Here is a 13813-nt window from a genome sequence, read left to right on the forward strand (position 1 = left end):
AACAGCCCATTCACCAACTCCAAGAAACATTCAAGTCAAAAGTCTCAGGCAATGATCATCTCCAATAAGAAGGATGATCTATCTCCCCTTGATTTTCAATGGCATTACTGTTGCTAAATCCTCCACTATCAATGTCCTGTGAAGATTACCATTCATTGAGAATGAATTAGACCAGCCACATTTATACTGTGGACACAAGAGCAGGTCACAGCCTAGGAATCCTGCAGCGAGTATCTCACCTCTTGACTCCCCATAATCCTGTCTACCATCGACATGACATGTTAGGATTGTGATGGAATACTCTCCCCTTACCTGTGAGTTCAAACAACACTCAATAAGCTTAACACCATCCAGGACAAAGCAGCCCATTTGACTGGCACCACACTGTTGCTGGGTGAATATTCTGGAAGCCCTTTCTTAAGATGCACATGTATAAGCAAGTGAAAACTGCCTTAAGTTTTTATTTTGTGTTCATTTATTAGTTTCCAGAAAGCAATAGCTGTACTTTCTTCTATTGTTTCATGGGATGCGGGTGGCACTGGCTGAGTCAGCACATATTTCCTTGAGTGGGTGGTGGTGGGCTGCCTTGTTGAACCACTGCAGTCCATGAGGTGTTAGACCATCCATAGTGCTAATAGTCAGAGACTTCCAGGATTTTGTCCCAGCGACAGTGAAGGAATGGTGATATATTTCCAAATGAGGATGGTGAATGGCTTGGAGAGGAACTTGCAGGTGGTGGTGTTTCCATGTATCTGCGGCCTTTGTCCTACTAAGTGGTAGAGTTCGTGAGTTTGGAATGTGCTGTCAAAGAACCTTTGGTGAGGTGCCACAGTGCAACAGATAGATGGTACACACTGCTGTCTTTATTCATCAGTGGCGGAGGGAATGAATGTTGAAGTTGGTGCTTGGGTGCTGCTCAAATGGGATGCCCTGTCCTATGTAGGTGATAATTGGTGAAAATTAGAAAAAATAAATTCTGAAAGCTGTGTGGATCTCCTAGAAGGCTGGTGATGGCCATTTAAAAAACCCATCATTTTATCAAATTAATCTATTGTTTTATTAATGAAAAGCTTATACTGTCTAAGACATAGCTTGAATGCCTCTGGTATCAGATATTTCCTGTTGGTGAAAGGTTGTTTCGGGGGTGGGGTAACGAACGTGGATCACAAAAATCGATCATGAGAACAGCTTGTCGTCATTTCTGGTAAAACCATGGTCCACGTGGACTCTCAAATGTAATGAAAGTCATACTGGAAGGAATCTTAATTGCTCACTGCAGTCATTAAATAAAAAAGTCCAAATTCATTCATAAACACGGCAAATACTATGGACCATGGAAATCTGCAATGAAAATAGAAAATGAAGTACTCAGCTGGTCAGGCAGCTCCTATGGAGGAGAAAAACGGTTAACAATCCAGTCACCACAGATTGTTCCTGATCTGCTGAATACTTACAGCACTTTCGGTTCTCATTTCTTACACTGCACACTGCCCAACCTTTCATCAAACACGAACGATGAAATTCACCTCAATCTAAAATTATGTCGTAAGTACACCAACATCATGGTTATTCAAGCATTTATTTTCTGTAATCCTGCTGGAATGTAAATTGTATTTATTGATCTTAGTCATACCATAGCTTACTATCAGAAGAAGATCACCTGATGTATGTCACTTCAGAGTCACTGTCACATGAAACCAAAAAAGCCAAACTGTACATAACTACTTTTCTTTTCCATGTTGAAATCTCCTTCCTCCGTTCTTCTTAAACTGTTCACAACCACTAAGAATAATTTCCTTCCAAACCTTTTTAAGTACCACTTCATCTGAAACTTGTCTAGTAGGTGCTGTGATTGATTGGTATTCTGCCCCTCCTTCACATTAGGGAACTGCCTAACCTTTGACTGATATTTCTCTTATGGCGCAATAGCTCCATTCCTCTAGGGGAGAACAGACCTGAACCTTTGATGCTCAATGCAGCTACAAATCACATGATCTTCAAGGCCAGGGAACACTGCTACCTGCAGGTCAGACATTTATCGGTTAAAGCAAGTTCCAGCAACTGTTAAGATAGTGTCCAGAGATGGACAAACTTCAGTAGCACCCAAATGTTCATATAACATGTACAGTAGGTGAATGGGGTTAATTGATTGTCTGGCTAAGTATAACAAGACAATAGTGGGAAGTGTTGTAACACTTCCCCCAATTCTGAACCAAATGACATGGGTTCAAGTCCCACCTGCCCTAGAGGTATGTTATAATATTTCTAACAGGCTCATTAACAATAATTTAAAGGTGCGATAAGTAAATGGAAGGAGCTGTAAGCCTGCATAGTTAATAAACTCTATCCCCAAAGCAAAGTGTCTTGTCTCCTGTGTTACTGATTGGTTTGGATCTAGGCTGACACTAAACAAAGGTGCTGCATCACAGTACAGGATTAATATATGCTCACAGCCACTTCTCAATGTGATGCTGCCCATTCTTTTCAATGATTTGAGCATCCAGCCAGCACTAACCACTGATTGGACACATCAGCAGAAGGCTGAGAGGCAAACACCATTTAAAGCTAAGATAACACGGTGTAGAGCTGGATGAACACAGCAGGCCAAGCAGCATCAGAGGAGCAGGAAAGCTGACGGTTCTCGAGCATCGGCAGTTCCTACTATCTCTGTAACCATTTAAAGCTATCCTGTTCCTTATAAAGGGAAGGTGTGTGGAGGTTGAAGCAGATACTGGCAGTAATACAGGAAGTGAATCGGACTTTGGAGATGTTGAATATTGGGGTAACATTTGAGAGATCAAATAGTGAGGTTTCGGGACACTGCAGTGGAGACTTGTTGGAGAGAGTGGGAGGAGGAGAGCTGTCCTGTACCTGGCAAGGAGTCTAGAGGCCCTGAAGGCACATGCTGATGAGGCAGTTGGAGCAAATGCCCATGGATGCCAGTGTTAGCGGCATAGACCTTAAAAACCAGATGCAGTGCCACACATAGTCCAATGGTGAGTGAAGGAATCTTTCATTGCCACACCAAGTCAACTACAGCATAAACCTCACTGTTCAGTTCACCATTACCTCCATGACTGACCTCCCAGTAATCACCATGATTCACCGATATATAGTTGACATTCAGACACTGCAGTGCAATTTTGCATGTAGGCTGGGATCCTGTTGGAGCGACAGAGGTGTCAGAGAACCGGGAGGGAACACCCATCAGTTTCAATGTGAATTGCCCAATGCTGCGTACCAGAGTCAACCATATCATTTGCAAATAAACTTATCACTCAGCAGCCGTACTTCGGTTTGCCATGTTTGGTGATTGAAATGAAACTGACTGCCGCAGAATTAAGACAGTCAAGATACCAGATATTAATCTGCACAATTTATCATCTATATTCACACATCGAGGGAGCAGAATTGACAGTAACTGGTTGGGATAGAAACCTTAAAATAAGCAAAAAAGCCCCTCTGTACCTGCCCCACTAGCCCCTGTTGGCTTCTGCAACTTGAAATGACTGGACAAAAGCAATCAAACACCTCTAGAATCAAAGCATTGAACAGAAGGAATCAACCAGAAACTAATCTGTGAAGAGTGGTGTTCTGTATAAACAGTGTGGAGACGGCCTGGCTGTGCAGTGTTAGGAGGAGGAATTAGCTCAAGTCCCATGTTACGAAAGGTGACACTGACATCAAATGAGCATTGCACATTGAATGAATTGATGACATTGTTATTCTGAATACATCTTTCTTCCTCGTGGATTTGCAGGATCTTGCACAGACAGCACCGGTGGTACTGCGAATCCGCTGGGAAGAAAGACGATCCAACACCAGCGTCCTCGACCAGGCCAACATTCCCAGCATCAAGGCATTGATCGTCCTTAATCAGCTATGATGGGTTGGACATGCCGTCCGCATGACCGACAGGAGACTCTTCGAGCAGGGGCTCTACTCCCAGCTCCGAAACGGCACGCAATCGCCAGGTGGACAGAGGAAGCGCTTCAATGACACCCTCAAGGCCTCACTGGTGAAGTGCAACATTCCCACGGGCACCTGGGAATCACTGGCTCAAGACGGTCCAAAGTGGAGGAGGAGGAGCATCCGGGAAGGCATCGAGCATATCGAGACTGGCAAAAACAGCGAAAGGAGCTCGCTGCCACAACAATGCCCCACTCACCCCCTTCCCATGAGCATCACCTGCCCCAAGTGTTACAGAGCCTGCGGTAGCCGTATTGGCCTGTACAGCCACATACAAACACCCTGCGAGTGGAAGAGAGTTGTCCTGGTGTGCGAGAAACCGCCGACAATGAATGACTGAATAGTTCTGGTGGTTGGTCATCACGTGTGCTATCACACGCACCAATATTATGTCCACCACAATTTACCAATGTATTGCTGCAACACCATTTTGGAAATCTCAAAGGCAATTGCAGGACATGGAAACAAACAAACAATCCCAGTTTCTCATTCTAGATGGGGATAAGGGATGGATGATCACCATCGGGGAGGAACTGAGGCAGATGTTCACCATGAACGAAGAAATGCCAGGTGTAAGGATGACGAGTGACAAAACAGATGCAGCCTTGGGACATTTAAGATGAACAGAATATTGCATTTACTACTGTGAAAAAGTGAGGGTGGTTTGATGTCCCCTGACCATTCCCACGAGGGAACAGCTAGGTTTCAGGCACAGCCTGCCTTTCTGACGGAGCTGGGGTTTGAATTGCCAGAAATGTGGACCTCAGTCCTGACACAAAACAATAGGAGCAGAGTGACGATCTGACTGTGGTGATTGCTGCTCCTCAGAATATCTGGGCCACTGTCTTGCAGTAAAGTGGGTGGCAGAGTAACTACTCAACTGAGATGAAGCATATCACATGGTGCGAAAACAGACACAGGAAAAAATGCAGCAACTGTCTCTTCGTCAAATTATTTTGAAGATTTGGCACCATTACCCTTATGGGATCCTTGTTTCTTGTTACAAGATGTAAATCAACAAAGATGTCAATGTCCAACGTTAATATGTACTGTCCAATGGGACAATGCAGCATTGTGTATGATCAATGTAAAGAATTTCTAAAACAGTCATGTGCTATTACAAAACTGAAGTATTGCTGAAGAAAAGACACTTTGTGGAAGCTTTCCGCCTTGCGCTCATCAGGACATGGGCAAGAATACGGACGTAAATGCGAATTATATTTTATACCATATGAAATTCATTATCAAAATGATGTATTCTCCATGGCAACACCTCTACCAGTCACAGTCCACTTGCCAACAAATCAGTATTCTGTTCTCATACAGTAGAAAAATGTCATTTCTCATTATATTGTATTCTGACAAATTGTCCTAATGAGCGCAAGACAAAAATCTTAGATCCAACATTCTGAATTTCTAAAAACTTCCAGAAACTAACAAAAACCAAAAGAATTGCAGATGCTGTAAATCAGAAACAAAACCAGAAATTGCTGGAAAAGCTCAGCAAGTCTGGCATCATCTGTAGAGAGAAATCACAGTTAACGTTTCGGGTCCGGTGACCCTTCCTCAGAACTAGGGAAGCTCCCCAGTTCTGATGAAGGGTCACTGGACCCAAAACATTAACTCTGATTTCTATTTACAGATGCTGCTAGACCTGCTGAGCTTTTCCAGTAATTTCTGGTCTTGTTTCAATAAACTAAGAGATTACTAGTAAATGCATTAAAATAGCTTAACCTTGGACCTGCAGGGGAAGGCAGTGGCCTACTGGAATTGTCACTGGGCTTGTCATCCTGAGTCATAGGTTTATGGTAACATGTGAAAACACAGTGAAATTTGACTTCAATAAAAATCTAGAATTTAGGCAACAAATGATGACAAATGGTGATCATATAACCATTGTGGATTGTCAAATAAAACCCCGTCCTGTTTTCTAATGTCTGTCAAGGAGGATAATTTGCCATCCTTACGTTGTTAGGCTTCAAGGGCAAGTGATGGCCTAGTGGTATTATCATTAGACTGTTAATTCAGAGATCCAGTAGTGTTCTGGGGACCCGGGTTTGAATCCTGCCATGACAGATTTGGAATCTGAATTCAGTAAATATCTAGAATTAGTGTAATGATGACCACAAAACCATTGTCAACTGTCAGAAACAAAAAAATCTGGTTCACGAATGTTCTTTAGGGAAGGAAACTGCCATCCTTACCTGGTCTGATCTACACGTGACTCCAGACCCAAAGCAACGTAGTTGACACTTAACCGCCCTCTAGGCGATTACGGATGAGTAATAAATATTGGCCAGTGATACCCAAATCCTATGAATAAATAATGAAGACCCACAGCAACGTGGTTGAGTCTTGACTGCCCTCTGGGCAATTAGGGTTTAGCCATTAATGCTGGCATAGCCATTGGCATCAACATCCCGTGAGCTAATATTTTTTAAAAAAGGAACAACTCTACATTTATACAGCACCTTTAATGTGATAGAACATTTCAAGGCACTTTACAGGAGCATTATCAAACAAAATTTGATATTGAGCCACTTAAGGAGTTATTAGGGCAAACTATCAAATAGTTGGGTCAAAGTAGTAGGTTTTAAGGATGGTCTTCAAGGTGGAAAGAGAGAAGGAGAGCTTTGGGAGGGTGAGGAAGGTGGAAATGCAGAACTTGGGGGCCTAGGCAGCTGAAAGCAGTATTGAACGTAAACAATAATTTAATCGAGATGTCATCAACCAAAATGTTGACTCTCTTTTCTCTCTTCATCCGAACTGTGGAGTATTTCCAGCATTTTCTGATTCTTCCAGATTTCCAGCAGCATTTTGGTTTCTTCATTTTGAATCCACCCTGGTTTTTGTGTACAAATTATGATACACAAAGGCAGTAATTTTTAGAATGCTTGTTGCAGTTAGGATACACAAAAGCAGTAATTGCAACTGAGGTCACAGCTAAAACACAACAATTTGATACACTGATTCAATTCCTTAGCTTGGCTCTCAATTAATGTAACTATGAAGGCTGATGCAACCTTTAAAACAGAGCACTAAATTAAAATGACACAATTTGTTAAAAAACAGTAAACTTCAGGATACTTTCAGCCGTTTTACTATAACATCAGAAATTTAGTCTTTGCAATATCCATCACAAAACAATTAAAGCCTCTCAAAGCTCGCTCACGAGAAACCATGCAATTGAACCAAAGCAGGGTTAGATCTGGAAGCTAAACTGTTTTCTCTCTGAAACTCTAAAAGAAATAACGCTAATTAATATTTGGGAAATAAAATATGATTCCTTAGGTCTTCAAAATGCTTGTATCCTACTTAAATGTCAACTGAAAATTCATATTATTTATTGTGCAATATATTTTATCTTTGATGAAAGAACACAGTCCTGAATTGTGTCTTGCTCTCTCCCAGATCTGCACTACCTGCTGAGTATTTCCAGCATTTTCTGTATTTATCCCAATATGTTTTTTTCTTTCATTTGTTGAACTTTCATTTAAGTTCATTAAATCTTTCAGCACTGAAGAAACAAGTTTTTTCTTGTCCTCTCTGCAAACAGGCAACACTATCCTGAATTCATTGAACCTGTTGCAGAATTGGGATGTTCTGATGTTAAATATGTCCTGATCATTTGTCTTAAAAATAGAGGAGTGCAAAGCAGACCAAAGCTGCCACGATTGTATAAACAGTCACAAAAGCAAGTTTCCTTGAGATTGTTTGCTATACAAAAGAGGCAGGGGTCAAGGTAATTATTAGCCTGGACAAAAGAGATATCTCAGTCTTCGCTAGGAATTCCAGTGCATTTGATTAGTGGTATGTCTTAATGAGTTATCCTTGGAGAAGGCTGAGGGAAGACCTGATTGAAGTGTACAAAACTATGAAGGACACAGACAGGATCAATAGGAATAATCTTTTCCCCTTAGTAGAGGGATCAGTTTCCAGGAGCAGGTTAGAGGGCAAATTAAGGAGAATTTTTTTTTCACTTTGAAGCTAGTGAGCATCTGGAACTCAATGCCTAAAAGGGTAGGAGAGATAGGAACTATTTACAACATTTGAAAAGTATTTAGATGAACATTTGAAGTGCCATTGCATACAACACTGTGGGCGAGGTGCTGCACAAAGGGATTAGGACAGATAGATGCTTAATGACCTGACACAAACATAGAGTCACAGAGATGTACAGCACGAAAGCAGGCCCTTTGGTCTGACTGGTCCATGCCAACCAGATATCCTAAACTGATCCAGTCCCATTTGTGAGCATTTGACCCATATCCTCTAAATCCTTCCTACTCATGTAGCCATCCAGATGCCTTTTAAATGTTGTAATTGTACCATCCTCTACCTCTTCCTACAGTCCTACGCAGCCACTCTCTATAGCTCAAACCCTCCATCCTGGCTACATGTTGGGATAAATACAGAAAATGCTGGACATACTCAGCAGGTCATGCAGATCTGGGAGACAGCAAGACACGATTCAGGACCGTGTTCTTTCATCAAAGATATTGTAACATTTTCTGTACCCTTTCAAGTTGAACAACATCTTTCCTATAGCAGGGAGACCAGAATTGTACATGGTATTTTAAAAGTGGCCTAACCAATGTCCTGTATTGCTGTAACATGACATCTCAACTCCTATACTCAATGCCCTGAACATGAAGGCAAGCATACCAAATAGCTTCTTCACCATCCTGTCTACCTGTGACTCTACTTTCAAGGAACTACGAAACTGCACCCCAAGGTCTCTTTGTTTGGTAACATGGTAGGCTAAAGGACCTCTTTCTGCACCATGGGTCTATGGCTGTGTGATGGGAATAAATGCTGAAAACATTTCTAAATTTAGATGAGAGTGCTTATTTCTCAGTTGCCCAAAGTTCCAATTTATCATAAATATAGTTAAATTTTGCCAAAGTAATTCCAAAATGACATTAAAAATGTCAATGTTTGAGTAAAATCAGACCAATTAGATGTATTTTGTTAGGGTGTATATGGACACTAAAGTTTTAAAATTACTTCTTTAACATACTAAATAAAGACTAGTCTACTCTGATGCTCATTACCGTTTGTCTGAAGCTTGTGTGATGTAAGTGATTGATCAAATAATTTAAGTTTTAATATTTATTCATTCTCTACTTCCTGTCTCCATTTCCAGGATGTTAACTCAGCTATTTTAGAGACGTTTGCTTAGCTATTGTTTCCACAATGAAACAATACTGTTTTCGATTAACTGTACTCTTTAAACTGTGTTAGAAGTTGCTGAGAATCACTGGCATTTAATTTAATCAGTATGGTACAAAGTGAAAAATTTAATTCATTACATTGAAAAACTCAGCGCCACATAGGTATGTAGATCTGCAATTTACCCAAGCTCAAAGTAGCCCATGCAGACACAGCTCACAACACACAATCTAGATTATAACTGTAGTGTTATTTCTTTTCTTCCCATTGTTTAAGTGCAGATGGCATGAAACTTCATACTCTCATTATAACATTTTCCTAAAATCCTTGCGATACCACTATAATGTAAACAGAACCAAGTGTCAAACACTTACTTTTGGAAGTCACTAGATAGGGTTATGCAGTCACCTAGAGAGGTAAACACTTGACCCAACCAAAGACAGAAATCAAAGAAGCAAAAATCCCCTGGCCTAATACAGACTGGTTACATGTCCAGTTTTGGCCGTTTATAGGTTTTGCGCTCCGTCCGTCGGCTATGGGATGATGAAGAGCCAGACTCCGCAGTTTCTTCTTCGTCGGGCTGCGTAAATGAGTCAGTCATCTCTATCCTACGAGGACAAGGTGGATGCTGCAACAATGGAAGGAGAGCCTGGATGCAATCTGCAAGCCGCTCCAGGGGTTGCCGGATGCCTGCAGCCAATTCTTGAAGATCAATCCGTAGCTCTCTCAATTCCTGCCTGATACCGTGCAACTCCTTATTGCCATCCCCAAGTAATACATTGTGTTGCTCCTGGATGCCCAAGAATTCTTCCTCTGAAATTTGCTTATGTAACCTTTTCCCTCGAGGCCTTTCTTCTTGAAGATTCGGTGGTGATGCAATGTCTGGTGAAGAATAATCCGCATCAAAATTTGGACTAATGTCTTCCTGTTTCACTTCCACAATGGTTTCTGTGAGACATATAATGTAGAGATGAAAAGATACTGTTCGCCCAACATGCACACTGATGCTTTTCAGAGGCTGTCAGTTCACATTTCTGCTTGAATTCCATAAGCTTGCACCAAAGTGCATGCCTAGGATTCAAGTATCCTCACTTGGCCCAGATTTTGCTGCATCAGGACATCTAAAGGCATTTGCCATTAGTTGTGATTTGCTTGTGCATATTTAGATTTTTAGAAATGGTCACAAATTGATCAAAGTGTGAGCTAATAATATTGCAGCAAAGGAATAAGGGCATCACGGACCTGACTGAACAGCTGTTCTAGGATCTGAAGTAGGCCATTCAGCCCTCAAGACTGTTCCTCCATTCAAATAGCATCATGACTGATCAGATTATGGCCATAACTCCACATTACCACTTAACCCTGATAGTTATTGACTCCGTGATAGTCATGAATCTATCTGTCTCTGCCTCCCAAATACTTAATGTTTTACATAATGAGGCTGAGGGGTGAACTTTATAGAGGTTTATGAAATCATGAGGGTCATAGATAAGATGAATAACCATAGTCTTTTCCCCAGGGTAGGGGAGTCCAAAACTAGAAGGCATAGGTTTAAGGTGAGGGGGGATAGATTTAAAAGAGACCTGAGGGGCAACTTTTTCAGAGGGTAGTGCGTATATGAAACTGGCTGCCACAGGAAGTGGTCGAGACAGGTACAATTACAACATATATAAGGTGTCTGGATGGGTATATGAATAGGAAAGGTTTAGAAGGATACGGGCCAATCACAGGCAAATGGGATTAGTTCAGTTTAGGAAACCTGGTTGGGCCAAAGGGCCTATTTCTATACTATATGACTCTATCTCCAGCACTTTCTGAAGAGAGAGCTAAGACTTGTGACCCTCTGTCTATGGTGGTAGATTCCTTTTCTAAAAAAATATCCCTAGTTCTAGTTTCTGCCACAAGGAGACACACCCTTTCAGGTTCCACCTTATCAAGCCCTCTCAGAATCTCATCTGTATCAATAAAATCACTTCTCATTCTTCTAAACTCCAATGCCTACAGATCCAACCTACAAAACCGCTCCTCATAAGATAACCGTCATCCAACCCAGGAACCAGTTGAATGGACCATCTTTGAGTGAATTTCCTTAACCAATCAGAATGAAAGGCTGATGTATGAACAACTTGAGGACTGATAAGGAAGTGGAATCACAGCGGGTAACATCGATATCAATTCAGGACTTTAAAAAGGAGAGTGAAAAAAGATTAATTTTCCATGCCTTTAAAATGGTGTTTACATTTGTAGTGATTTAACTGTATTTTCTAAGGCATGTCCAGTTCCTATTTACTTGGGAAACTCAGCAGTTTCACAGTTTGTTGCTTGCCACGATGAGGAAGAGGACAAGTCAACTTTTTTATTCAGAACTTGACCATGGTTGGCACAATTCAACACAGACTTCCAGGTACTGATATTTGACTTAGCATCTGCTGCTCGCCTTCAGATGCCATACATGATTTCTAAGTATCAGAGAACTCCATTAGCCTCATTGTTATTTTGGCCCAACATCTTTCTTTATTTGTTGAACAAAAATCAGGAAATAATATCTGGTAACATTCAGTATTCATCTGTTCCCATTAAAATATTCTTTTGTTATTCACACCAGAATGTTGGGGGCATTGCAATGCTATTATGAGTAGAATAAGGAAAGTGACAATGCATTCTTTGTGAAACTACATTTAGAAACAGTGGATTATCTACAGGAAAGTAAATGGAATGAAAATCCAATAGAATGTGTTTGGGGATAGTAAGAACTGCCAATGCTGGAGTCAGAGATAACACAGTGTGGAGCTGGAGGAACACAGCAGGCCAGCAGCATCAGAGGAGCAGGAAAGCTGACGTATCCGGTCGGGACCCTTCTTCAGAAATGGGAGAGGGGGAAGGGAGCTCAGAAATAAATAGAGGAGCGGTGGGGCTGGAGAAGGTAGGTGAGATGGTGATAGGTGATTGCAGGTAGGCAGTGGTGGGGATTGGTCAGTGAGGTGGGAGGAGCGGATAGGTGGGAGAGAAGACGGACAGGTTGTGTCAGGTCAAGGAGGTGGGGATGAGAGGGAGGGTTGGTCTTGGAATGAGGCCAGGGGTGGGGAGATCTTGAAACTAGTAAAGTCCACATTGAGACCATTGGGTTGTGGGCTCCCAAGGTGTAATATGAGATGTTTGGATTTTGTATTGACTAGCTGTAGATAAGGGGAAACAAGCTGGGAGGACTGAAAGATACAGAGGTTAGTTTTGAAAAGCAATACTGACATTGATAGTGCAACAAGTTACACACTTTGATGTAGAGCACAATAGGTTTGTAAATGTAATTTCCTAGAAATTTCCATTTTAACTGGGTCTCCAAAGCTGGGGCAACTAGCATATTGTTCAGTAACTAGTTAAGAAGTGAAGGCTAAGGTCAGAAAGCTTCTGTTATGAGGAAATTGAGCTTGGTGTAGAGAATTTAAAGAAGTGAGGGAAACCACCCTTCAAACACTCAAAGCAAAAGACATGGGAAGACACAGAACTGAGAAATCTAGGAAAACTCTGTGAGCCATTGGGAACAAAAAGTACATCTGCAAGATTTGGACTGCCCAGCGTCTACCTCAGATCACAGATGATGTCTCACTGCATTCTGTTCGGTAAAAGGTTTGGACCAAGAACAAACATAGATTTATCAGCTGGTGCTGATAATTGGTGGTTGGTCGAGCAAAATGCCCACGGATTTGGAAGTACAGAGGCCACTCACCACTGAAGGTGTTGCCTGCTTGATGGTCTGGGGGTCGCTCCCGAATGCTGTCTCGCGTAGCATTCTGGCCCAGTGTGAACAGCAAGACTGGCGGCCACTGCACTCCAGTTTGGTGGCTGAGCATTGGTGGCACCTGCCTGCTGTGCCAAGCCACAGGGAGGGGCAGTGCCAGCGGCTTCTTCCACTGGCAGGGGGCAGCATGTTGGCTGCTGGTTGTGACTGTGCTGCCGTCCTGGCTGGCGCCACTGGTACTGGGCTCGCTGCCGTCATCACCTCCCCTGGTGCCCGGGGCAGCCGGGGGGTGACCCAGGGACGCCGAGGGGGGCTCGTCACCTTCCTCCTCCTCCTCCTCCCCCCGGCGCAGCCGCGGGGGGGTCCGGGCGATGGCTCTCTCGTTCCGCAACGCCTCCTGCGCCAACTTGATCACCTTGTCCTTGGTGCGGTGGCACATGTCGTACCATCTCTTCTTGATGTCCCCGATGTCCCTGGTGCACTTGGACACTGCATTAACCTTGGCCAGAATGGACAGCCAGATCTTGTTTTTGGCCCCCGGGGGCAGTTTGGTATCCCCTCTTCCAAAGAGTTGATCCTGGTGCAGTGTCACTTCCCGGATCAGGATCTCGGTCTCGTCCTCGTTGAAGTTGAGTTTGCGGCGGCGGAAGGCGTCCTCCTGTGCCATTTGTGGCAGCGGATCGCTAATTCCGGCGTAACTCAGGAGGGCAGGCTGTGCACCCTATTGTCCTGCCTGCTTGTTTCTTGTTTCAAGAGAATGTGCAGATCAATAAAAAACCAGGAGCTTTAAGATGGCGACTTAAAGTTGCATTTGCACTCGGACGGGACGTCGCATTTTTGCTGCGTCTGAAAAATACGAGGTTTTGCGGCGTCACAACTTTGTCGCATCGCCGGGAGGGGATGCGACAACATTCGGAGGCTGGGGATAGGAGAGGA

General features: G+C 42.8%; 1 protein-coding gene across 1 annotated transcript; it reads right to left on the reverse strand.

Moving 5' to 3' along the window:
• Nucleotides 1-6424: 6424 nt before the first annotated feature.
• LOC109925928 (nuclear apoptosis-inducing factor 1-like) lies at nt 6425-13772 on the reverse strand. The gene is made up of 2 exons (XM_048609397.1): nt 12866-13772; nt 6425-10089 (listed from the first exon to the last, which is right to left on the reverse strand). The coding sequence occupies exons 1-2, from the start codon at nt 13542-13544 to the stop codon at nt 9626-9628; spliced, it is 1143 nt and encodes a 380-aa protein (XP_048465354.1). The 5' UTR covers nt 13545-13772; the 3' UTR covers nt 6425-9625.
• Between the last annotated feature and the right edge of the window lie 41 nt (nt 13773-13813).

Source organism: Rhincodon typus, chromosome 21 (assembly GCF_021869965.1).
Source record: "Rhincodon typus isolate 14 chromosome 21, sRhiTyp1.1, whole genome shotgun sequence".
In the NCBI taxonomy this organism is placed as follows: Eukaryota; Metazoa; Chordata; class Chondrichthyes; order Orectolobiformes; family Rhincodontidae; genus Rhincodon; species Rhincodon typus.

Coding starts and splice junctions, on each gene's coding strand:
- LOC109925928 (XM_048609397.1), bottom strand. CDS start 13,544: ATGGCACAGGAGGACGCCTTCCGCCGCCGCAAACTCAACTTCAACGAG. Junction 10,090..12,865: donor AGCAGGCAACACCTTCAGTG/GTGAGTGGCCTC, acceptor TATGTCTCACAG/AAACCATTGTGGAAGTGAAA.